Genomic DNA, 27,782 nt, shown 5'->3' with positions numbered 1-27,782 from the left:
TATCAAAGACATTACTACAGATCACACAAAACATATTTCGTATTCTTAAAAATACATAACAGTGCAACCAAGAGTTGTGTTGGATATTTTCTCACTGAAAATACAACACAAGTATTGGTTCCCATGTTTTTCCTCATCAAGATTAATAACACTGGTTATTTTATGGTCTGTAGCAGAGGTTTTTGAAACACGCTGTCTTTCCTCTGTGTCTACTTTGTCAACTGCATGATGAATCTTGTAGTTGTTCTGTATTACCCACAGCGACCCAGCCGTCTTCAGAAGGGACATTCTAGCACCAAGCTGAGAACCACGTCTTTGCTGCTTGGGCTGGCAAACTACACAGCAATGCAAACCAAACTTTTTGAATGAACGGACACCTTAGAGCGCAGGGTGTGATGGTGTGTGAAATCCAGATAAATGTGATAAATAAAGATCATCTCAGAGAGAGAGATTGTGTGAGTGTGTGTGCGTGTGCGTGCCATTCCATTAGTTTAATTTGCAGGTAATTACATTATAGTGTCAGAAATATTAAAGTGAGGAGGAGTGAACAGACGTTTAAGCAGTTGAAGCCTGCTGTGCAGAGACTAAAACAGTCAAAAATAGGTTGTGTGTTTATGACCAATAAAATGCTATAAATAAAGTCCAATGAGGCAAAAAATGAAGCAATAAATATGAGCTTCAAATGGAACTCAAGAAAAATAAACAGAGGTGGCGTGTGTAGAGTTCATACCAACGCACCCACGCAGAACAAACCCACGACAGAAAACAGAAAAAATAAGTGGACAACTCCTTTATATCCCGACACAAAAAAGGCAGCAAACTATGTTTTTCACAAAAAGCCACACCACTTCAAATGCTGCTTTCATGCATGCACACATAAACTGAGGTCAATTCTATCTGGGCGAAGACTATGCAAGTGACAACTGGAGTCTTTTTAAGCACTCCAGCTCATTAGTTTTAACTTCAAAGAAGTTAAAGGGTCACAAATTGATCACTTTTAAAAAAGAAGATGCTTATATTTTAATACAGAGGTAAAAGATGAATTGATGTTATTAAATTATGCAGGAAAGCAGAAGATCTGCTTATATTTGGCATTTTTTAACTGAAACATGCAAAGGTCAGTATTAATACTGAGTGGTTCAAATGTAAATATGTGTAAATAAAGTTGCTGTTTGAAGCTCCACAGTATAAAATGAGTCTATTCTACTTAAAAATAACACAACTGTCTGTGATGAGCCTATCCAGAGCAAAACAGCTGAAGTTTAAACACTGGCCCAAAAATACGTGCACTGCATCTCTCCACCTGTTTAGATTGATAGTTCGCAACCAGTCAGTGCTGGGCCTTTTCCATTCATCAGCAGCCGGAGCTGCCTACTGCAGAGGGGATTTCACGAGTAACTTTTGCTGCTTGATCCAGCTGCTGGGGGAATAAGAGGCTTGTAGAGTGGCTTAGCCCGTTGGTAATCACAGAGAAAGTCATTACGTCCTTGTACTGTGACACTCTGTAAAAGAGCGTTCTATGTGGGACAGCACGTAGAGAACATCAGGGAGGGACACAATATTTCACAGAGTGTGGAATGAGTGAATTTAAGGCAAAGCATGAAGCAAGTGCAGGTAAAGGTGAGTCAGCCTTAGCCAGTCATCACTTAGCTATTCTTTTCAGTGCTACACGCCACCGGTAATCATTGTCTTAAATGACTCTGGCTAAATCCTCTTTGAGACCAGGCAGCAGGCTAAAACTGTCAATGTTTCCAAATCAGGTGAGGTTTCTGTTTTAAGTCCATATGTAAATTGGTTAAGACGTCAGTCAGGAAGTGAAGAGAACCGTTCACCTGTCCTCAAGTGAAGGAAGGATCTTTGGTAATACAATCCCACGCTGCACTTAAGACACCCTAATGGACTTTTCAAAGGCATCTAATTTCTCTAATATACAGGTATCAAGCCATGATTGTTTTATGAAGTACTTTTAACGTCAAGAATGTTCAGGATTTTTTGTGATCTGAAAAGTGTAAAATAGCTATGAATGTTTGAATACACAATAAAGACGGTGAGTTGATTTATCAGTTTAACTGCATGGTTGTAGCTTTCCGAACGATGTTATCTGCAGCGTGTGAAGTGATGTCTTTAAGGTTATTTAATAAAAACAATATAAATAAAAACTATCAAGGGGCTTTACCCCTTCTTTACTACAAGCCAACAGAAACCAGAGAGACTTTCTGCATTATTATAAAAACTTTTGTTCATTTATGCATCCATTTTTCTTTGCTTCTTTATCTGGATCACATTGTTGTGTCCGACATGAATACTGATGTCATCTGTTAATTAAATCTGCAATCTCATGCTCCTTTGTTCTAAAAATATCTCAACTAGTCTGTGTGGGGCGACAAATTTGTCTCACCCTGAGGTGATCGAATCCTCCGGTGACCTTAAGACGCACTTCAACATCCTAAACGAAGAAAAAGTGCCAGGTGCCACAATCCCCCCATACTGCAATTGCTGCAGTGATTGTTGCAGTGGATTATTTAGTGGAGGAAGGGGCGGATCACAGGGACAAATACGGGGGATTCAACAGAAGATGAAGATTATCTGCACATGTCCCTCTGTCTTAAGTATAATGTGGAATGGTTTAGCGCAAATGTCACTGTATGTGTGTGAGTGTGCTTGCATGGAGGGGTCCACAGGCACATGGTCGAGATTCACATATCGCCATGGTGTGAACAGATGTTGGCCTCTGTTCACATTGCAGAAGTTGCCATCTACCTTGGACTAATTCACCCTGCTTTCAGTGATCTTATGTTTTTGTTTAAATATATTTGATTGCAGTCTAATCCTAAATTTCGTGTGAATCATATCATCAACCATATCATAAAGAAACAAATAAGCAAAAGTCTTGTTCTGGTTCTTTCCTCTTTATTTTTGCCTGAAACTAAAGCATCATGATGACTGTAGTGTTTCAAATGAGCTTTATAAATAAACCTGCCTTGCCCCAAACTACCCCTTTGTTTGGGTAATCATTCCACCAAGATTATTACCCATCCTGCTTTGCTGATGCAAAGTCCTTACATCATCTGTTCTCAAGTCAGCTCAAGATTGCTGATGGTGCACTGCAATCTAGTTCAAAAGGAGCAAAGGATGTAAATGTTTGCAAATATGCACCTGTGAGGAAAAAGCCAGCCAGTGCTACATGTAAAAAAAAAAGAAAAAAAGAAGAAGGAATGTGGACACATGAATAACCAGATCAGCAGTTTATAGTGAAGTGTCAAAGCAAAGGTTATAGCATGTCAAACAAAGGACACACACGGTTATGCTCAGCTGATATTCCCCGTCTGGATGCTCCTCTTATGATTATCTATTTATTAGGGGTGCAACGATACACAAAATTCACGGTTCGGTTCGGTTCGATACTTTGGTGTCACGGTTCGATATTTTTTCGATACAAAAAAAATGTTCATGCCTTTTTAATTTGTCATTTATTAAAATTATAAATATATATTTTAACTCAAAAGTACAGTTTTTAAATTTAACCCTAACCCTTGTGCGCGTTTTTTATTTTGACAGCGAATGCGCACCTGCGGACCACTTATGTGCAGCCCTGGTTATTTAGCTTGTCATATTGCAGCCACAGAAATTCTTTTGTCCATGAAACCATGAAGCTGCACTTTCTTTTTGCCTTATAGTCTGATTTGTCATAACTTCTCCGTTTTGTGGTAAGCTTTTCTTTGGCTGTCACTTCTTCACCCTGACCTGTCTTATTTGGCTCAGAAGAAATGAAATATATATCCTCCTGCTTTTACACACGCACTCACATAAGCTCAGCGATTCTCTGTGCGATCAACCTCTCACATGTTTAAGCTTGCTGCGGGAGATTTCACTTGTCATGTTTGCATAGTGAGCTAACGATTAATAAGACGATGTCAGAGGAATTGGTGCACAAATTTTCATCACTCACAGATCAGTGCTGTCGCTCTCTATACACAGTTCGCGCAATTGCAAAGTGAAAGCAAAAAAACAAGCGCAAATTCAAACGCGATTTCAATATGTCACATATTGACAGTGGCTCACGATGCCAATGACATAATTACCCAGCTACATTTCTGAAAGAATGCAAAAGCATTGACATATATTTTTCTTCTTACAATAGCCCGACGGGCAGGGAAGAGATAGATTTTGGTAGCCCGACTGAAAAAAATCGCTAGCCCCAGGACGTCGGGCTAGCGATATTGCAAGCCCTGTATCTGATTGAGGAATCACTCATCTTTGGAAAAGAGAGTTTATTACAGAGAAATGGATCTTTCCAAAATAAAAGCTATACTATACGCTTCTTCTGGGCTATATTCTCAGCAGCATAAGGAGAATCATGTGCTAACAGCTGTCTAAATGACTCGGCTAAAGTTAGTAGCATGCTTGTTGTTTTTGTCTTTGCACTAGGATGATGTCAGCGTAAATGTGCAGTCATATTCACTGTGTTCCCACTAGTGATTTCAGGTTAATCTCGTTGAAATGACCTTAACGCCACAACACGGCAAATCTCCGTTAACGAGCTACCGCCGATCGCCCCTGCATGGGGCTAGACGGCCAACACGTTAACGAGCTAACTGCGCTAACACACTAGCTCCCACCCATGTAATTGAGCATTGCACGGCACATCCAACATACTGTTTTACTTTAGTCCATGACTCGCTTACCTTCAGGGTCATACGTCACATGAAAACCAAAATAATTCCAAACGCCAGATCTGGAGAGCTTAACTTCTGTCTTGCTAGCTTGCCCTGTGCTCTTCCTTCTGACTATGCTGTCTGTGTTGAGCACTCAGTGGATCTGCGCTCGACAGTGCAGCCTAGGCGGAGTAGTCGAACGCAGATTCACTGAGCGCTCAACACAGACAGCATAGTCAGAAGGAAAGTTGATAAAATAAATTACAAATGTTGTATTGTTCGATACATATGCGTACCGAACCGAAAGCACTGTATCGAACGGTTCAATATCGATACGAATATCGTTGCACCCCTACTATTTATGTAACCATAGTAGCCCCTAACCACTCATCTCGCCCAGCATTAGAGGATTAAACCAAACAAAACCAACATTAGTGTCCAACCTTCACTATATTTAAATAATCACAACAAAGAAAGCAAGTCTCCTGCCAACCATAGCCTAAAAACTGCTCCTGCCTGATCTTTTCACTGTGTAACCCTGCCTTCATCACACAGGTCATCATTTCCAAATCTTCTGTAATGTTTACTCTCACACACTCATTAATCCCCCCTCATTTCCATCCAGAACAAGCAGATGTTTTCATCCAAACAGGCAGTGTCTGAACCAAACATACTACGAGGCAGCAAAAAAAAGCAGATACAGCAGACAGAACATGTAAGGTACGTCCCGGTGAATGGAGCAGACCGGCTTGCAGTTAAAGAGCCGCATATTCAATCACAGCTGGTACAGACTAAGCAAGAGCAACCAGGTACAAGAACGTGTCCCTAACCCTGCATTAGCTCATGTTACAGCAAAACACTAAAGCTACAAATACTGCAAATGTTCAATTTGCAGTATTGAGCAGCACACTTTAAAAAGTGAGCTTTAAGTAGCAGAATTATTTGTGATGATTAGTGCAGTTTTCCCTCATACACTGATGGCAAAATGATTCAAATGTAAGAAAGAGTTTGGGATTTGAGCAATAAAAAAACATAAGGAACGAGCAGGCTGAAGCCTCTTGTGTAATGTGTGATGAATGAATGCAGGTGGGTTTGACGGTTAAAGCTGTGTGTGTTTGTGTACATGATCCACTTTTGCAGGTGCCGAGGACAGACTGCTGGTGCTATAGCGCATTACGTGACCTCAACAAATGCGACATTGCTGAAGGGCATATATAATTGGGGCTAACTAAATGGAAATATAGAAAGGTTAAATTAACCGCCTAAGTAGCAAAAACCATCATGCCCCTTATCTCCAATGCTTTCAAGGTGGACAGAAACCTTTGGCATGAGCTAAAGCTTGCTAACAACACACACTAACTGCCAAGAAAAATTTGAATCAGCTCAGGAAAAAATTATGTTTGGCTTTGTTTTGTGTTTCAGCAGTGAGATAAAATTGTATTTAAGACATTAACACTTAGTGAGAAATACATTTGAGTGCATTAGAGCTCATAAATTAATTTGAAGTGGCACACACCTACGCATGCAAGAGCAAACCTTGTGGCCACCATTACTTTTTGGATGATACTCATGAAAGCTGCAGGACACAGGAGGTTAAGAGCAGGATAAACAGAGTCCAGATGGTTACATGCTAGACTGCCCCCAACATCTGCAATTCCAAACTCATTGTTTTACATCACAGTCAGCGTTGTTACATAACAGAGTGGGATTCCCTGATTGTGCCACCGTGCTCTGCACAGTTGAAGATGGTTAGAGGCAGCTCGATGTTTCTCTCAAACAGTCAGTCGTCTTTCAGCTCGCCTCTGTTCAGAAGCCACGGCTAAAGTTAGACTCCATCAGCACTCTGCTACTTACTCCAAATATATGTGCAGGTACATTGAGGATGTGCTAATGGCTAGGCTCAGCCTCTATATTCACTGTGGTAATAAATGACCACGCATCCTATTTATAACCACTAAGCCGTCCGCTGTGATGACGCTGTAAGCTGCCTAACACTGTCGGTGTTAGCCCGTGGCTCAATGTACTATGGTGGGCAGAAAAAGACACAAAGGTTTTAAAAAAGTCAATACCGAGAGAATATCAGATATTCAAAAATTACAAGTCAAAAATCTATATTTTTAGCCTGTGGTTAATGCATAAAAAAGATTCCATTACTGACCCCAAGATTAGGAAAGGGCGGAAACAAGAAGGAATTTAAATTTTTATGCACTTTGCCCTTTGCTGGATGTCAGTGCATTTATTTTTAGGGCAAATTTCTAAACTCTGCTTGGGAAAGTTTGTGCCATGCTCCGCCCATCGATTCCCACACTTTACAAAAAATTGAGATTTTTGATTTTGTGAGTCTCAAAACAAAAAAAACCCAACAACAATAAAGGAGTAAAGCATCTTGATCCCTTAAATTCACACTGAATACAGAGAAAGCGAGACACTACGACCTCTGTTGAACCCAAATTTATACCTCTGAAGATATATATGCACGTTACACACTGAACCAATTCTTCACAATATAATCACAATTTATCAGTGCAGCGACCGCGGGGGTAGAAAACGGCTTTTAAGAAGGAGTGAAGATAAACTTACCCTTCTGTCGAGACCCTCCCCTGTGCTCCATCCTGAGGAGCGGGGCTAAAAAGAAGGGCGGGAAGGGGGCTGGGTTCCTAGCAGTGGTCCCTGTGAAACTCCAGTAGTACAGGGCTCAAAGTAGAAAGATATTGCCAGTGAGGTGCTGAAGTCAGGAATGCTGCCCCGAGCTGTGTGGATAACGTGAGGATCAGCTATTTCTGTGACAGTGTGTGGGTGCTTGTGTGTGTGAAAAGTGGCCTGTGACGACGACGATCAGCGACATCAGCCATGCATCACAAAGCACCCTCACCCTCCTGCTGACAGACCGGCAAGCACACATGTCCAAGTGTGTGCACACACACACATACACACCCAAGTTCTCTCACTCAACCTTGCTAAGCTACTGATCACTGTGTGTGCATGTATGAACACACACACAAAATGGGGAGGAGCAAAGAAAGCAAGCAGAGTATGCAGAAGCTTACAGTCTGGAGCAAAACAGAGAGATTGGTTTAGGTTAGTGGAGCTGGAGGAAGAAGGAAGGATGAGTCAATGTGCTCTCAGCCTCCCTCTCTCGCACACACACAGCAAAGAGGAAAGATACAAAAATCCTTTTCCCCCGTTAATAAAAAGCACATTTGTGGTGCTGACAGAGCAGAATTACCACATGCCCTCTGAAATGAGAGCTGTGCAGTACATCGTTCCGAATCGATTCGTGTTTACCGATTTAAACTACAGGTACAGGGCTGACCTCCTGCCTGACCTTCAGGGTGTCACAAACATTGCATTGATCAGCACAGTATGAGACACATTTTCATATCTTATTCAGGACATCTAATTGATGTAATGCTTTCCCTAGCCACTTACCCTAACCATGAAAAGGTTCATACCTAACCCTTAGTCTAAACATAACCATGACCTAATTGTAACCGTGACACTAAAACCATATTTTGAGCCTCTAAAATACCTTCGAACTCATGGGGACAGGCACTTTGTCCCCATAAGTGTCTGTTGTACCCCACAGGTATATAATTTTCTGTCCTCACAAAGATGTCTAAACATGTAGCAATAAAATCACCTTAATCTGTAAATTGGCTTTGGGGACCTGGGTGGGGTCACCTTCCTTTTAACCCTTATGTTGTGCTCCTGTACCCCTAGACTATGACGTAACACACACACACACACACACACACACACACACACACTAAGAAATTTTTTACCATAAAAACAGATGCCATTAAAATTTTTATTCCCCCCTGTATTTAATTTCTGAATTAGCAAATAACTTGTTCAGTTTTTCAGAAAGAAAAATGATCTGAAAATGATCATGCATCAATGAATATATGTAACATACTAGGGGTGCAACAATACTCGTATCACTATTGAACCGTTCGATACAGTGCTTTCGGTTCAGTACGGATATGTATCGAACAATACAAAATTTTTAATTTATTTTATCAACTTTCCTTCTGACGAGGCTGTCTGTGTTGAGCACTCAGTGGATCTGCGCTCGACAGTGCAGCCTAGGCGGAGTAGTCGAACGCAGATTCACTGAGCACAGGGCAAGCTAGCAAGACAGAAGTTAAGCTCTCCTTGCAACATGGCGAACTGAACCTCCTCCACCCTCATTCAGATGTGGCGTTTGAAACTATTTTGGTTTTCATGTGATGTATGACCTTGAAGGTAAGCGCGTCATGGACAAAAGTTAAACAGTATGTTGGATGTGCCACGCAATGCTCAATTACATTGGTGGGAACTAGTGCGTTAGCGCAGTTAGCTCGTTAACGGAGATTTGCCGTGTTGTGGCGTTAACGTCATTTTAACGAGATTAACGCTGACAGCACTAGTGGGAACACAACGAATATGACTGCACATTTACTCCGACATCATCCTAGTGCAAAGACAAGTGGAAGCAGACAAAAACAACAAGGATGCATGCTACAAACTTGACCCGAGTCATTTAGACAGCCGTTAGCACATGATTCTCCTTATGGGGACCTGATATGTTCAATGTGCTGCTGAGAATATAGCCCAGAAGACGCGTATAGTATAGCTTTTATTTTGGAAAGAGCCATTTCTCTGTAATAAACTCTCTTTTCTAAAGATGAGTGATTTCTCGATCAGATAGATTTATTATTTTATCCCTTTGTTGTTTCAGCAACATTAAATTTAAAAACTACTTTTGAGTTAAAATATATATTTATAATTTTAATAAATGACAAATTAAAAAGGCATGAACATTTTTTGTATCGAAAAAATATCTAACCGTGACACCAAAGTATCGAACCAAACCGTGAATTTTGTGTATCGTTGCACCCCTAATACATACATATATAAATATCTCTTTTTAACATCGGCCAACCAGAGGTGAGTGCTTTCAAAGCACCACGCTTTAGTGTCATGCATACCAAGGTTATTATCGTTAACGAAAACTAACGAAATAACGAAAACAAGAAGTGAAAAAACATTTTCGTTAACGGAAATAAAAATAAAAACAAAAAAAGGAAAACTAACTAAAACTGTAATGAGTGCTCACAAAACTAACTAAAATTAACTGAATTTATAGCAAAAATGTGTTTAGTTTTCGTTGATGTGTGTGTGTCATACAATAGTCAAGGGTGAAAATGAAGTTTAGTTTCCAGATTTATTTCTTGCTGTCTCATTATGCCAGCAGGTGGCAGTATGTTAGTCGAGTCATCTGTGTTGCTGCTCTGTCCACGCGCAGAATCATGTCAGGAAAAGTGGGGAGAAAGCGCCAGAGTCCAATTTGGGATTACTTTGAATATGACTGTGTTTTGGATGAAGCAAGTGTCTTGTAGTGGAAAGAGACAAATTATGAGGGACATTTCTCAAGGGAAAAAAATCCCACAAACCTTAAAGTGCACTTGAAAAGCTCACACAAGAAGGCTAACCTAGCTTACCTTGAGAAGGTAAGGGAGCACACTCAACCCTCATCCCCAGAAAATAGAAGCTAACCCCAGGCAAGGCAGCGTGATGCATCCCAAGACAACAGGACTGGGATATCTACACAACTGTGTGAGTCAATTGCCTTCAAAAAGTTTATCAATTCACTTGAACCAAAGTTACGAACACTGAAGAGTTAATAGTCTCATTGGGGCCAAGATATACATTTTATAGTTGCCTGGTATCAATGGTTGTTCATCTGCCCTAATTTATTTATTTAAAGAACCCATAGGTGGGAATGTGAGTTGTCTGTCTCTGCGTGTTAGCCCTGCGACAGACAGGCGACCTGTGCAGGGTGCAGGGTATGGTAGCTGGAATAGCAACATACCCAAGGATAAGCAGAAGAGAATGACTGATATGATGAAACTGGGATTTTGTTACACTTAATTATTGCAAACACAACTAAAACTATAACTGAAACTAATCAAAACTAAACTGAAACTAAGGATTTTCAAAAAAATAAAAACTAAACTAAACTAGCAAACAATTGGTAAAAACTAATTAAAACTGATATAAAATTAAAAATCTGAAGTCAAAACTAAATAAAAATAAAAACTAATGAAAATTGCAAAACTATTAAAACCCTGATGCATACTTAATCTAAGATCAGGTTAAGCTAGACATCAGCTGGAAAGAGTCAAAGGTGTGCTACAGCCTCACAAACCGGACAGACAATGGCAGAAACAGCTCTGCCCCAGCTATTACCTTGAAGCCCGGTCAACCTAGAACCCTGCTGTCTTCCTTTGTACTGACTGCCCATTAATCTCTTTGTACAAGAGCATGTGAAATGGGCACTAATCACTTAACCAGATTAGGCTAATCCTGAACTTTTTATAAAACAGAAGTCAGTTGAGGCCCCAGAGTTGAGGAAGATATGGCTTTAAAGTCAGCAGGCAAAGTGAAGGTCTACTCGTGCTGTCTAGCCACATTCAGATGAATCAGTAAGAATCAGATCAGTGTTGCTTGCCAGCCTCGTATACGTTAACTGCTGGTCAGATTACCTGCAGAGGATCAATGTAGAGTCATCAGCCAGGGACAACTACAATACACCAGTTTAAGGAGCAGTTTGTGAATAACAACTTAAAAGGACAGAAAAAAAACACGTAGACTTCCTCGCTGTTACAAGCAGAGTTCAGTCATCTTTCAGCAGACAAAACTGAACATCTGCTGTCAGCGTCATTAAACTGGCAAAGCAGAGCTTAAAGAGAGGCTATCAAATCACACAGTAAGAAGATTTTGGTCGTATCAAGTTCCACTTGGTTTGATATCAGATGGATGCTGTTACTTTGTGTGTGTGTGTGTGTGTGTGTGTGTGTGTGTGTGTGTGTGTGTGTGTGTGTGTGTGTGCGTGCGTGCGTGCGTGCGTGCGTGCGTGCGTGCGTGCGTTTAAGTGTCTCCGTGTTATATTCTAAGCCTCTAAACCTGTCAGGTAAACAAACTGCTCTGCTGGGCAACACAAAGGATGGACACGAAGGACAGAATGTGTGAACGTGTCGCATTATACACAGAGAAGACTACAGAGCGCTGTCCAAACTTAAAGCTTTAAGCTAAAAAAGCCTAAATGACCATCTGTGATGTGAAGTCAGCAGATCCCGAATTAAACTTTTCTCAACTGTCAAGCAATGACCAATGACAGCAGACGATCCTGTTGACAAATGACAGGGTGTTAAATACTTCACAGGGTTACAAAAGCAAACAGAGCTGGGAACATCAATTAGTAACCAACCAACAGCTACACAAATGATGTGCAAACCTTTCTGTGAGGGCTCTCCTTAACGCTAAAGACTTCAACCGTGTAGCTGCATGTTTCTAAAACCCAAGCATTTACATTTGTTTTCATCCTTGATCTGCAAAATTTTTCATAACTATTGTTCTTTTATGGACAAGAACAAAATCAAACGATAGTACTACTGTAGGAGGGCTGACGTAATCTTGTCCATGTTGGTTATTTTTTTTAATTTTTAATTTCTGTTAATACTCTCCCCAGTATGTAGTAGTAATACCTTTTTTTAGTCACTTTTCAAAACACTGAAGGACACCTTAGAAGCCATTAAATAACAAAATCACACTACGGATAAAAACAGTTGGAATAAACAGTAGACTTAAAAGTCAACACTGACCATAATGGACAAGCTTAAAAGATGTTTCAATCACATATTCCCCAAATACAGGTATTCTGTTTTAGCGTTAGAAGCACTTAGACACAACCTGTCACTTCAAACAGTTACTGGAATAGATAACTGTTCACGTGTTGGCTGGTTTACATGCACACTGTATTTCACACATAGCTTACAGACACTGACTTTGTGGTGATTAAATACAGCAGTTAGAAAAATCAGATGCTACTGTCACAGTCAGTCACATAGTCCGTGCCAACCATCCTCTCCTGATGAAAGGTACAAATGATCAAGTCCACTCTTCTCCAGATGGTGTCACTGTCTCACAATATGAAGCAAACAGCATGTGCTTGAAGGTGGACGTGTACATGAGAAACTGTAAATGCAATTGGTAAGACATTCTGGGATTTCATCTAGAGCCACAAAATCCTCTCTAATATCCTCCTAAGGCCACTTTAAATGTAACCAAGGTGATTTACAAGAATATTAAATGGTTGTTCTACTGCCAGCATCTGGTTCCTAGAATATGAGAATGTTCAATATGGGGGATAATGGTAGACATTTAAACAACAAAAGGCTGTTAATATGAAAGGATATTTTATGTACTATGTCAAAATGTGTTTGGTGAGCATCCATTACTTGCAAGGAAGGTGATGCTACATCACCAACACAGAGAAACGGTATCTTTAAAGGTACACAAATAGGCACCTTTCACGTAATGTCAAACACACATACACATCTTTTATGAGGTTACCAAATGTTTTTAGGCTTTGCAATATTTTTAATAAAAAATGGAAGCCCACTTTTATGACTTCAATTTGCCACTTCAGATAATTCTTGGTTTGTTTCCACCATGTATCTGGTAAACAGTTAGTAATGAAACAATTAGTCAGCAGAGATTTACTCCACACTGATAGTAACAGAAAAGCAGGCAGTTTGCAGCTGCCTAACGCATTTGATAATGGAAACAATGTCAAATCAATAGCGACCCAAAATTACTTAATAGTTATTGTGAGAAACCCACACGCCCAAGAGGGAGCACTCTGGGAGCTGTTCAAATGTGGCTGGACTCTAACCAGACCTTTACCAAAGCATTTCTTTCATGTTTATTGGTCTGTTTGAGCTAGGAACATGAAAGTCATAGTGGTGCACACCCATAATCTGCAGAATGTAAGCACATGAAAAATGGTTTGCCAGTAAAAATGTGCCAAAGCTCACAAGATTGGTTGGAAAAATAAAAAAAAGTCGGTAAATACTGGATTTAAACATCATGTAAAGTTGACTTTTTGGTTGGATGTCACTGTAAGAGCAGTGTAACGGTTGTAAACATGACACACTGATACGTATAGGGCTGCACGATTTTGCATAAAATGAGAATCACGATTTTTTGGCTTAGAATTGAGATCACGATTCTCTCACGATTTTCTTTTCCAGTATAAATATTTATTGCACTTATTAACTGCACATCAACTTCGTAACAGTTGAGACTGAACATAAAAACAATAAATATAAAAACAATAAATAAACATAAAAACAACAAATGTCTCACGTTTTGTCGTTGGCGCAAAATGTTGTACTGCTTGAAATTCCATCTCCACCGTTGCTCGACACAGCATGTATAGAGCAGGTAGTGCAACAATAGAAACGCACTGTGTAGCGTTTGTCTAGGGTGTTGATCATTTTCCTAAATCCCTCGTTTTGCACAGTGTTGATGGGAGCCATATCTTTGGTCAGGTGATAAGTAATAGCCTCCGTAATTTCTTTGTGCCTGCGGGAGTTCGACGGGTATAGGGAGGCGCTGTATAAGGTTCCCGTTATTGATGTTTGGGTGGTTGACCGGAACGGATTTTCTCCTGTCACTTTCTCGTCATCCCTGACGTGCTCTCCGTTGTTTTTTCCCTGCTAATTTTAGCATCACACGGCACAGCTTCTGTATTACGTCCCAGATCAAAATGCGGTACAATCGTCGTCATCGTCTTTTTTTTTTTTTCTTTTTTTTTTAAAATCGTTGTCATTTGGAAATGAGATCGCACATAAGTATGAATCGAGATCGCGATTTTCTAACGATTAATCGTGCAGCCCTAGATACGTAGCTGGAGGAATTCATTAAGGGTGTTTATTTATTTCATTAAATAAATTAAAATACCATGGGAATATGAACAGTAGAGGTCATAGTAGCTGAATAAACTTACATTAAATCATCTCAACCAAAAATAAATAAAACCCAACACTATGCTTGATAAATCTACCTCCTAACTGAAAACAAGCTGGAAAAAAATTAGTGCAACCGTTCTGCAAACAGTTGCAGTCCGACTTGCACCAACTGCCGTCACTCTCAAAGACATTAAAGATTTGCAAATAAATGTTATAAATGCAGACAGATACACTCATGCGGTGTGATGACATTGTTAATGAGCACAACTCAACTGGCTGTACTCTGGTTATATTCCAGCAAAACTGTTTATGTAGACAACAACAGCTATGTGCTTTTCTTACAGTTAATTGCTGTATTATCAGAAACGGATTGCATGCAATTGCCAACCTGACCCTATTCAATCCCAACCTGACAGGAGACTGACTCTGTCTTATGGCAACATTGATGACAGGCTTTAGTGACAGTATTGGTGTGCTTGACAATCTCATAAATGACATAACTGAAGTGAGATAGCTTTATCTTTCTGGATAAAACAGATACTGATTAAGTTCAACTTTGAGGACATAATTTATTATGAGTTAAGTACTGTGAAAATATCCTATTGTAGGGTGTCTGGTGATTCCATTCTCTAAAATGTACCATGTTTGTGAAGGCTAAGCGCTTATGCCAGGGATGGTGAACTCAAGGCATCAAGGGCCGGTGTCCTGAAGATTTTAGATGTGTCCTTGATCCAACACAGCTTATTTATAAGGCTAAATTACGTCCTCAACATATCTTGAAGTTCTCGAGAAGCCTGGTAATGAACTAATCGTTTGAATCAGGTGTATTGATCCAGGGTGATATCTAAAAACTGGAGGACACTGGCCCTTGTGGCCTGGAGTTCCCCTACCCAGGCTTATGCAAATAAAAGCTACTATAGCTGATAGCAACAGTAGATAGAGGAGAAAATGGGCATTTAACTTGTGCGTGCTTATTAGGACTTATCTGAGGTACCATATTTAGAGTAGAGAACTGGTGAGGACAAGATATCTGAGACGGAAATGGAGGGCAGTAGTCGGAGAGTAGGACTGTCTGGATAATCAGCAGAATGAAATTTTCCATTTGGCTCGAGTGCTCAACATACATAAAAGAATGAACATATATTAGTGGTTCACTCTTTCATACACTCAAAAGAGCTATGGAAGCTGTCCTATTACAGACAATGTGATCCTCTGGTCATAATGTTGCATGTGTGTTTTATGTAGGATATTTTTCTTCATATATATATGGCCCAAATGGATTCTTTTAAGTTGTTATGTTTGATAATCTCAACATTGTCTTTAGTATACGCACAGAAAACATGCTATTGTTACCTTCACTTCCACACATTTGTACAAAATCAGTAAACTTTATATAGTTTTTACATTTATATTAAACAGCTGCTCGTGGGTGATCGTCTATGGATGCTCCAGAAAGTATTCCCAAACCACCTTTAAGGTGGAGATAATTCCAAGAAAACAATCATAAGAGTTTCTATTGTCAAGAGATTTGTTTTTACTATTTATTTTTTTTCATCATCCAAATTTAGGGTGGAAATGCATACAGTGTGTAAACAGTGACTGGTTGTTTTGATGGGAACATCAGGACAAAGTCATGGGGCTAAGACAAACATTGTGTAGTTTAGCTGTACACATACTTTGCACTATAGTAATGTACAGTTTCCAAAAATGAGAGCAGAACCAGGTGTGTTCATGCCACATAAGAGAAGAAAGAAGAAAAGAAAAATCACCTCCTCTGTCTTTTTTCTAACCACTTTTCCTCCTAAAATATCATGAGGTCAAAGAAAGGTGTGAAGCAGAACTGAAAAGGCCTTAGGGAAAGTAAAATGCAGTGTGCTCACAATCTGACCACACTTACACTAGACTCCTTAAAACATCATGCTGGTTGTTTTCCATGTTTAAACTACAATTTACAGAAGACAGACTACACATCGAGCTTCTTACGTCACACCGGCGTCCTCTTACCGTGTTGTTTCATGCAGGTCATGCAAACAAGAACAACTGGGGAAACATACCTCAAAGTCAAGTTTTTAGGAGAAAAAGGAACATATTGAGTCAGTGCTCAACAACAGTGTTTAGAGCAAAGCCTGAATTAACTCTGTTATTAACACTGTCATTTTTGATGAAAGGAAGCAGAACGTACCGGAACTTTTCGGTTCAATTCAGTTTATATAGCACAAACTTACTGCAACAGTCGCCTCAAGATGCTTTATACTGTAAAGACTAGGGGTGGGGGAAAAAATCGATACTGCGTAGTATTGCGATATTTTGTTTGCTAATAATGTATCGATACAGGGACAGCAGACATCGATATTTTGTTCCAAAAACTTCCAGTCCACCAGATGGTGCGGTTGAGCTTTTTCTCTAGTGAGGTCAGCAGAGGTTAGGTCAGCACATGGGAAAATTGATCAAACAAAGATGGAGGAAGAAAAAGAGATCAGGAAAGCGCCATCTGCGTTTAAATCAAACGTCTGGACGTACTTTGGATTTTTTAACAAGGATGGAACAAATGAGATGGATATGACACACGGGATTTGCAAGGTGTGTCGTATGAAAATAAAGTACTCTGGGAATACTACGAACATGAGGGCCCATCTTACACGGCACCATCCAAAAATAGCATTAACCGCGGACGGGAAAGCTAGCTCTAAATCAGCTCCACTGAAAAATCAACCAACGCTGGACACTCTTAGCTTAGCAAAGCTATCTCCCAATTCAGAGCATGCTAAGAAAATAACACAATCTATCACGTACTTCATCTGCAAAGACCTGCGTCCTTACAACATTGTGGAAAACGAGGGCTTTTCTTACATGATCAAGACGCTGGAACCCAGGTATGTGATACCATTACGACGTTTTTTCGCAGACACAGCCGTACCCAATCTCTACATGTGAAGCATAAAGTTGAGGAAAGTTTGAGCACAGCAGAAAGGGTTGCATTAACTTGCGACGCATGGACCTCGCGGGCTGTGGATTCATATGTGACTATAACAGCTCATTATCTCACAGCGGACTGGCAACTGCTGTCTTACGTTCTCCAAACTCGAACATTACATGAAAGTCACACCGGAGCGAACATTGCAAATCTCCTGCAAAATACACCACAGGAATGGGGGATTGCCGACAAAAATCTGGTGGTTGTCACCGACAATGCTTCTAATATGACAATTGCCACTCAGCTAGCGGGATACCTGCATGTGAAGTGTTTCGCCCATACACTCAATCTGGCATCACAACGAGCCTTAAACCTGCCTGCAGTAGCCAGGGTCTTGGGGAGAGTGCGGCGCATAACTGGGTTTTTCAATAGAAGCACAGTGGCAAACCACGCTCTGGAGCAAAAACAGAAAATGTTACAGCTCCCGACTCACAAGCTCAAGACCGACGTCTGCACGAGATGGAACAGTGCTTATGACATGCTCCAGCGTTTCCTTGAACAACAACCTGCGATTTGTGCAGCGCTGCTGTCTCCCGAAGTCAGAAAGAGTAGCACAGATATCTTTACTCTAAACGAGACGGATATTGGGAACACTGAAGAAATTGTCCGGGCCTTGAAGTCAATGCAAGTCGTGACTACTGTGATGTCTGAGGAAAAGAATCCTACTCTGTCTCTCGTAGCACCGCTGCTAGCACAGCTGTTGCACGACACCCAAGACAACATTGGTGACACAGCACTGGTCAGAAACATCAAGCAAAGTATCAGTCAAGATCTTAAGAAGAGATATGCCAGCACAGTCGAGAGGAACACCCTCTACACAGCATCAGCTCTCGACCCACGCTTTAAAACCCTGCCGTTCCTGTCACTGGAGGAAAGACAGGAAACCTATGCCAGAGTGGTTGCTGAGGCTATAACCCTTCAGGTAAGCAAACATTCTGGTGTTATAATTTAAATAACTTACTTACAATATTAGTAGATCTGTGATTTTTTTGTCATATTGGTAATATTCTATTTAGCAATTAAATACATTAATTATAATTTGCTAACATATTACTGCATACTAAAAGATATGAAATATTTATTTTCTCTCTCTCTCTGTATGTGTGTGGGTTTTCTACAGGAAGAAAAGAGGCAGCAGCCCATCTGTGAGCCAGAAGCCCATGAACATCATGAGAAACCTGACGAGACTGAACAAAATCCCAGACCCCCTCTCATACCAGCCAAGATGAGGAAGTCTTGTGGGTTAACAGACTTGCTTGGTCAGACTTATGGTGATGTTGGAGCCCCACCAAAATCATTATCTGCCACAGCTGAGGAGGAGGTGAAAAGATACCAGGAGGTCACATCACTGGCACTCACAGAAGACCCACTAAGCTGGTGGAAATCCTGGCCACGCTGGCAAAGAGATACCTTTGTATCCCAGGTACTAGTGTCTCGGCTGAAAGAGTCTTCTCAACCGCTGGAGACATCGTCACAGCAAAACGGAGCACTCTCACTTCAGAGCATGTTGATCAGCTCCTTTTTCTGAGCAAGAATGCTGACATTGCTTCACTGTCCAAATGTGTTTAACTTTTTAGGGCAGCAACAAACAGGACAGTTTACTTATTTTAATTTAAGAAATGTTTTATTTTATTTAAATTTAAAACTTTTTTATTTAATGTAAAATTATATTTTGTTTTAAGCTATAATTGTACCAGATAGTTACGTTCAGTTAAGTTGGTTACTAGACTGTTATACAAACCGTTCACTTTGTCAGCAATAAAACTGACTGACATGAGAGAAAGACTGAGTGTGAGACTTTATTATTAGATACAATGAATATTGATAAAGTTTACCTTTATGGACAAAATCTGCAGTAGAAAAAATATGTGATAAATCACAAAATATCGTATTGCAATACCCAGAATATTGCAAAAATATATAAAAAAAATCGCAATAATATCGTATCGTGAGTTAAGTATTGTGATAATATCGTATCGTGGGGTGTATGGTGATTCCCACCTCTAGTAAAGACCCTACAATAACAGAAAAAAAAACCCAACAATCAGCAAGCATGTGGCAAAAGTGGGAAGACAAAAGTCCCTTTTATTAGGAAAAAACATCCAAGAGAACCAGGCGTGTGGATGAGCAGCAATAGGCCACGATGGAGTCAGGTATTTGCAGCAGTATAGCCTATAGTTCATTTACTCTGGTTCAAATCAGTTGATGAGTTTGTAAACTTTTAACTTTCCCCTGTTGTTTGGTTTGTTTTCACAAAGAGAACAATTCCAGCTCCAACAAACCCAAAACATGTTACCACAAACCACGTGAGAACACTGAGTCCGATCATTGGATTGGAGAACACGGGAGAATTTATGTTCATTTAATGGCTAGCTGTTAGCCCATTTAGACCTTCATACATCCATAGTACCTTGCAGCATCCCAGAATACAAAGCATACAAGGCTACAGGGAAGTTTTTTAGCTCAAACTTACAACATACACATGGTAGTTGGTTCGGATCGAGGTCAGATCACATGACACTACAAGCGAATCGCAGTGGAATTCATTTGGAACCATTATTGTAGGATCTATATAAAGCACCTTGAGGCGACTGTTGTTGTGATTTCGCGCTATATAAATAAAACTGAATTGAATTTGGAACCACACCAAGACCGCCTCTTCCAAAGCATCTCAGTGTGGATGTTTTGGTGTGTACCAGAGTCCAATTACTGTGTTCACATCTGCACAAATGAACCACACCACGCAGGAAGAAGTTTGACTTAAACGGACTAAAAACTACAGGTGTGAAATAATTCGGAGTCCCAGTCCTGTAGATCTCAAATTGCCTCTAGCAATGATTAAAACAAAAGTTCCCCTGATTGTCCTTCAGCCTCAATGGAAGTCGAGTTTAACCAGAACTGCCTTACTTCTAAATCGGGATTATACTTTACGCATTCGCAAGTCTGCTAGAGTTTGCTCAGGTCCAAGTAACATAGATTTCCCCATCCATTAGAGTACAATCTAGGCCTTAAACATACTTAAGACATGTGCTTACTCTGTAATATTTTGTTTAGTGCTCCTTTATCGTGTTTGCTGGTTTTGAGCCGCTAATCTGTGCTGCTCCTGGTAGAATGCAGATTATTGTTGAAATGAACTGGTTGCATCCTGCTGTATAAATTAGAGCACTTATCACACTGTGATTGCAGCATCACGCTAACTTGCCCCATAGCCAATAAAATGAAAAAATCTTACCATCTTTATACAGTACGTGCACCGCTTATCCAATTCATTATTTAGGATTTCTATGACCAAAATAAAATTCCCATTCTCAATCATTTATCTCAATTATTCTCAAATTAATTTATGAAAACTCTAAAGGCTGGCAATACGACAACAGACATCTTTAAACATACAGTGGGGCAAAAAAGTATTTAGTCAGCCACCGATTGTGCAAGTTCCCCCACTTAAAATGATGACAGAGGTCAGTAATTTGCACCAGAGGTACACTTCAACTGTGAGAGACAGAATGTGAAAAAAAAATCCATGAATTCACATGGTAGGATTTGTAAAGAATTTATTCGTAAATCAGGGTGGAAAATAAGTATTTGGTCAATAACAAAAATACAACTCAATACTTTGTAACATAACCTTTGTTGGCAATAACAGAGGTCAAACGTTTACTATAGGTCTTTACCAGGTTTGCACACACAGTAGCTGGTATTTTGGCCCATTCCTCCATGCAGATCTTCTCGAGAGCAGTGATGTTTTGGGGCTGTCGCCGAGCAACACGGACTTTCAACTCCCGCCACAGATTTTCTATGGGGTTGAGGTCTGGAGACTGGCTAGGCCACTCCAGGACTTTCAAATGCTTCTTACGGAGCCACTCCTTTGTTGCCCGGGCGGTGTGTTTTGGATCATTGTCATGTTGGAAGACCCAGCCTCGTTTCATCTTCAAAGTTCTCACTGATGGAAGGAGGTTTTGCCTCAAAATCTCACGATACATGGCCCCATTCATTCTGTCCTTAACACGGATCAGTCGTCCTGTCCCCTTGGCAGAAAAACAGCCCCATAGCATGATGTTTCCACCCCCATGCTTCACAGTAGGTATGGTGTTCTTGGGATGCAACTCAGTATTCTTCTTCCTCCAAACACAACGAGTTGAGTTTATACCAAAAAGTTCTACTTTGGTTTCATCTGACCACATGACATTCTCCCAATCCTCTGCTGTATCATCCATGTGCTCTCTGGCAAACTTCAGACGGGCCTGGACATGCACTGGCTTCAGCAGCGGAACACATCTGGCACTGCGGGATTTGATTCCCTGCCGTTGTAGTGTGTTACTGATGGTGACCTTTGTTACTTTGGTCCCAGCTCTCTGCAGGTCATTCACCAGGTCCCCCCGTGTGGTTCTGGGATCTTTGCTCACCGTTCTCATGATCATTTTGACCCCACGGGATGAGATCTTGCGTGGAGCCCCAGATCGAGGCAGATTATCAGTGGTCTTGTATGTCTTCCATTTTCTGATGATTGCTCCCACAGTTGATTTTTTCACACCAAGCTGCTTGCCTATTGTAGATTCACTCTTCCCAGTCTGGTGCAGGTCTACAATACTTTTCCTGGTGTCCTTCGAAAGCTCTTTGGTCTTGGCCATGGCGGAGTTTGGAGTCTGACTATTTGAGGCTGTGGACAGGTGTCTTTTATACAGATGATGAGTTCAAACAGGTGCCATTCATACAGGTAACGAGTGGGGGACAGAAAAGCTTCTTACAGAAGACGTTACAGGTCTGTGAGAGCCAGAGATTTTCCTTGTTTGAGGTGACCAAATACTTATTTTCCACCCTAATTTACGAATAAATTCTTTACAAATCCTACCATGTGAATTCATGGATTTTTTTTTTCACATTCTGTCTCTCACAGTTGAAGTGTACCTCTGGTGCAAATTACTGACCTCTGTCATCATTTTAAGTGGGGGAACTTGCACAATCGGTGGCTGACTAAATACTTTTTTGCCCCACTGTACCTCAATCATATTCTTGATTTATCAAACTTGTATAAATCTAGAATAACTTGACAAGAAGCAGATTTTACTACAGCCCTGTAATATTCAGAGATCAACTCTGCATTTAACAGGCTGTGATGAAAAATTCAGAACACATCAACAGATTAGACTGTTAGTAAAATCTGACTATTTTGCTTGTGCTGTGCCAAAATCACTGCAAATGGACATTACATGCACTGGACATTTTGTCCTCATATATTGTGTCACATAATGTCATGATACGTTGTGTGGCAGGCAGGAGAAGGACCCAAGATGCAGATTCACAGACACGGGGATAAACTCAAAAACACAGCTTTATTGCTGGCCACGAGAAGCAATACAAAATAAACTAAAACTGGGAAAACTAAAGCATGAGATGTACAAGGAACCGAACCACGGGGAGAATAACACACAACATGAGGGAGAACGCGACGCCGAACAGAGGGAGACTCAGACAGAAATACACAGAGGGTAAACGAGGAAAGTGGGCACACACGGGGAACACAGGTGATACTGATAATCATAACGAGACAGGGCGGGGTGAACTGAACATGACATGTACAGGCACAGAGGTTCAGACAGGAGGAGAGAGAGCACGGGGAAAACACAGACATAACGGGCTGGGGAAACATGAAACAACCACAAAGGGAGACGAGGGCTCATAAATACATAGAGGGCACACAGGGGGGAGAGAGAGCACGGGGAGAACTTAGACATAAAGGGCAGGGGAAACATGGAATAAAACATAAGGAGAGACGAGGGCTCACAGATACACAGAGGGGCACACAGGGGGTAAAAGCCATGAAGGGAAAACACTTAGGGAACAACACAACAGGGCAACTCAGAAAACATGGCCTAAATAAGGAACGAAATACAAAAATACAAGGAACTAAGAATACTGGGCCCACATGGCCCAGGACCATGACACATAATATCTAAAAGATTTTACAGCTATGGTGCATGTCTTAGCAGCTTAAGATACAACTATTCCAACCGCATCACTCAGTCATTACAATGTACTTGTTTGAGAGTCTCTTTAAAGCATATTATATGTGCTGCTTCCAGTGCGGCTAGCAGGTAGTATGCAAGTATGGCAAATTAAAGAGTTAACAATATAATTAGAGACAAAAATACAGACTGCCACGTACAGCTTTAAAAAGAACCAGACCTGCTTGGAAATAAACAGGAAACACATGTCTGGGACAGATGGGCAAGCAGACCAACGGACAGAGGCAGTAACCCCAGGCATTTGGTATAATCACCTGTTTAGCTTGAACAAAACAGAAGTAAGGCTGGATTTTACCATAGCAGCTTTGAAAGCAAGTGATTTAAGACTGGGTCCAAACACCCACCACTTGCACTTCTACTACTATTACTACTGGAGCCATGAGCTACATCCCACATCCACCCTGTTACTTAATTACAAGGTGGGGCTTTGTCCCAAATCTGATAACCCAACTTAGCATAACGAAAACTGAGGTTTGCATTTCACTACAAAGCCACACCGCTCAACTCCCACAGAATACTTGACTACATACGCTCACTCAGAGTCCCACTCCACCCACTCCCACAGAGCCTGAGCTCATTCCCTTCTGGAACGCTGTGTTCTGTTCAATACTGTATAACCTGTTCAGCAGGGAAAGTTACATACATGTACCTGTGATTTATTCATCTAAGTTAAGACCTTTTCAGCATGATACAAGGTAACCTGAAGCTCATAACAGATCCTAAAATCTACCTAATTTGCTTGTTCCAGATGACATTTTAATTTAAAAAAAATATCGTCACTGAAAAATAAAGTCTACAGTAAGACAGATGTTTTCGAAAACTATGACAAACTGGCTACAGGACTCAGTATATAGCCACAATCACATCACCAATTATTTTTGGAGTCTGCGATCTGAATACAGGGAGTGCAGAATTATTAGGCAAATGAGTATTTTGTCCACATCATCCTCTTCATGCATGTTGTCTTACTCCAAGCTGTATAGGCTCGAAAGCCTACTACCAATTAAGCATATTAGGTGATGTGCATCTCTGTAATGAGAAGGGGTGTGGTCTAATGACATCAACACCCTATATCAGGTGTGCATAATTATTAGGCAACGTCCTTTCCTTTGGCAAAATGGGTCAAAAGAAGGACTTGACAGGCTCAGAAAATTCAAAAATAGTGAGATATCTTGCAGAGGGATGCAGCAGTCTCAAAATTGCAAAGCTTCTGAAGCGTGATCATCGAACAATCAAGCGTTTCATTCAAAATAGTCAACAGGGTCGCAAGAAGCGTGTGGAAAAACCAAGGCGCAAAATAACTGCCCATGAACTGAGAAAAGTCAAGCGTGCAGCTGCCAAGATGCCACTTGCCACCAGTTTGGCCATATTTCAGAGCTGCACCATCACTGGAGTGCCCAAAAGCACAAGGTGTGCAATACTCAGAGACATGGCCAAGGTAAGAAAGGCTGAAAGACGACCACCACTGAACAAGACACACAAGCTGAAACGTCAAGACTGGGCCAAGAAATATCTCAAGACTGGTTTTTCTAAGGTTTTATGGACTGATGAAATGAGAGTGAGTCTTGATGGGCCAGATGGATGGGCCCGTGGCTGGATTGGTAAAGGGCAGAGAGCTCCAGTCCGACTCAGACGCCAGCAAGGTGGAGGTGGAGTACTGGTTTGGGCTGGTATCATCAAAGATGAGCTTGTGGGGCCTTTTCAGGTTGAGGATGGAGTCAAGCTCAACTCCCAGTCCTACTGCCAGTTTCTGGAAGACACCTTCTTCAAGCAGTGGTACAGGAAGAAGTCTGCATCCTTCAAGAAAAACATGATTTTCATGCAGGACAATGCTCCATCACACGCGTCCAAGTACTCCACAGCGTGGCTGGCAAGAAAGGGTATAAAAGAAGAAAAACTAATGACATGGCCACCTTGTTCACCTGATCTGGACCCCATTGAGAACCTGTGGTCCATCATCAAATGTGAGATTTACAAGGAGGGAAAACAGTACACCTCTCTGAACAGTGTCTGGGAGGCTGTGGTTGCTGCTGCACGCAATGTTGATGGTGAACAGATCAAAACACTGACAGAATCCATGGATGGCAGGCTTTTGAGTGTCCTTGCAAAGAAAGGTGGCTATATTGGTCGCTGATTTGTTTTTGTTTTGTTTTTGAATGTCAGAAATGTATATTTGTGAATGTGGAGATGTTATATTGGTTTCACTGGTAAAAATAAATAATTGAAATGGGTATATATTTGTCTTTTGTTAAGTTGCCTAATAATTATGCACAGTAATAGTCACCTGCACACACAGATATCCCCCTAAAATAGCTAAAACTAAAAACAAACTAAAAACTACTTCCAAAAACATTCAGCTTTGATATTAATGAGTTTTTTGGGTTCATTGAGAACATGGTTGTTGTTCAATAATAAAATTATTCCTCAAAAATACAACTTGCCTAATAATTCTGCACTCCCTGTAAAGGTATTTACACACCAAACAAAAAACAATTGGAAAATTCAGTCATTTAACTTGTATATACACACCGAACATGCTACATTTTTGCGAAAAATCGTCTTCAAACAGACCTTAGGTTTATCTGATGGACTTCAGGTTTATCATACTCTCGTGAGAGGGCAGCAGCAAGGAGAATTTCATGGTTTGATTCTGGAGCTGAAGCAGCCAAGCCCTCAACTTTAATCATTACCTGTATCCAAAAGCACAACTTACAAAAAAAGTTCATCCCCCATACAGCTGTTGTCGAGGGGCAAACTTTCCCCCACAGACATTTTAATACGGGAATCTGGGGAGGCTAACTGGCCACAAGGGTGAATGCACTTTTTGGCACCTCCACAGTGGCTTCATTATTCAGGTCCAGGGGTTGGTGCTTGGGCCAAACACAGACTTTAGTTAAACCCAATCACACATGCTGACATCTCCTGCGCAAAAACAATTAAATGAACGGAAGAATGTTATAAGGGCAAGACTCAATTGCCCTTATAACAATTGTGCTTCAACACGTGGAAGCACATGAGAGACTCGGTTAATACGGAATAGGTCAGAATATTATTGTAGTACAGCTACGTCAAGTCGTGTCATTACTTTTTTTAAATAACATTGTTCTGGAAAAAAAAGACAACAAGACAGTTTTACTCCACATCAACACCAGACCTACTAAAGCGATTTTAAAAATAAATAAATCTTGTGTCGTCTAAGGAAAGCTTAATTGCAAATACAAGATGGAAAGGATGTACCACCTTACTAAGGCCTAAGGGGCTGAGCTGGTTCACTTTGGCTACACTAGTTAGCTTTACCTGGGAGGAATGAAACGTTTCCATTTCACTCTTGACACATTTTTGACACATATTTCCTTTATGTTTTCAGTGCCCAGTGCGTGTATAAGAAGCACACCTTGTTTATGAGTAAAGCTTTAATTCCAGGAGGGAACAGGAGATTCGAACATCAAGAAACAGAGAGGGAGAGTAGAACAAAGAGAGAATTCAGAGTGAATGAGAAAAACTTGAGCCCAGGACATTGCAGCATGGGGGTGGGGTCTCATCTCCCCTGACTAAGTCAACGGAAAGCGGGCCAGCAACATAATCAATAACAGTGACTGCTATTTCACTCTGTCCTCCTTACACACTATATGTTTATGAGCTGACATGAGCTACACTATTGAGACCCATCCCTAACAAATCACGGAAAGGAAACACCCCCAATATGTCTCGCTTTTAAAGTCTGGAGCCTGCTGCTGTTATTTAACCATACCGTCACCATCATGTTCTCAACAAATCTCACAGCTAAGAATGTGTCTACAGTTCGACTCATGCAATGATTCAGCCTATTTTAAAAGGACCTGTGGCTTTGAGCAGGCTGGACTTCAAAACAATGCAAACAAAGGAACATGCGTGGCCTCGATGCTTCCACGAGTCAAGTTATAATTTTGTGGTTTTAGATCAAGCGTGAGATCTCTCTGACATGCTATGCCCTGCTCACCGAGCGACTCTGTCACTCTGCAGCCATTGTCAGTAACAGCTGATCTGCATACACATAGACCAGCACAGGAGAAACTAAAGTGATACAAGAGCCTGTATAAGCATCACAATGAAACACCATTCTCTCTCCCACAGTCTGTAAAATCTCACCCGGCATGCAGCCGTAATTGTAGCTCCACAACAGAAATTAAACACCGGGAACAGATTTGCTCAGCACCATGTGAAGCGCTGTAAAAGCAACAACTTAACTGGCAATGAGAGCCTGGAAAAAAAAAACTCCCAAAAACAAAACCATGGAGTGTCAGAGAGGAGTTTGTTAAATATGCACTTCATGACCTCTACATATTGTTCT

At 40.8% G+C, this 27,782-nt stretch overlaps 1 protein-coding gene across 7 annotated transcripts in view; it reads right to left on the bottom strand.

The window, feature by feature from the left end:
* slc12a7b (solute carrier family 12 member 7b) overlaps positions 1 to 27,782 on the bottom strand; it is a 77,536-nt gene that overhangs the window by 27,829 nt on the left and 21,925 nt on the right. The window contains exon 1 of one of the 7 annotated variants that reach the window (XM_004572295.5): positions 7,236 to 7,542. The exons of the other annotated variants lie outside the window; for them this stretch is intronic. Coding sequence (XP_004572352.1) covers positions 7,236 to 7,266 — 31 coding nt within the window. The 5' untranslated portion in view covers positions 7,267 to 7,542. Of the gene's footprint in view, positions 1 to 7,235; positions 7,543 to 27,782 lie in introns of those variants that run through there. 7 annotated transcript variants of the gene reach the window in all.

The sequence above is a fragment of the Maylandia zebra genome, linkage group LG9, assembly GCF_041146795.1.
Source record: "Maylandia zebra isolate NMK-2024a linkage group LG9, Mzebra_GT3a, whole genome shotgun sequence".
NCBI classification, from domain to species: Eukaryota; Metazoa; Chordata; class Actinopteri; order Cichliformes; family Cichlidae; genus Maylandia; species Maylandia zebra.
The sequence above is the reverse complement of the archived record's forward strand: the minus strand, read 5'-3'. Positions and strand labels throughout refer to the sequence as shown.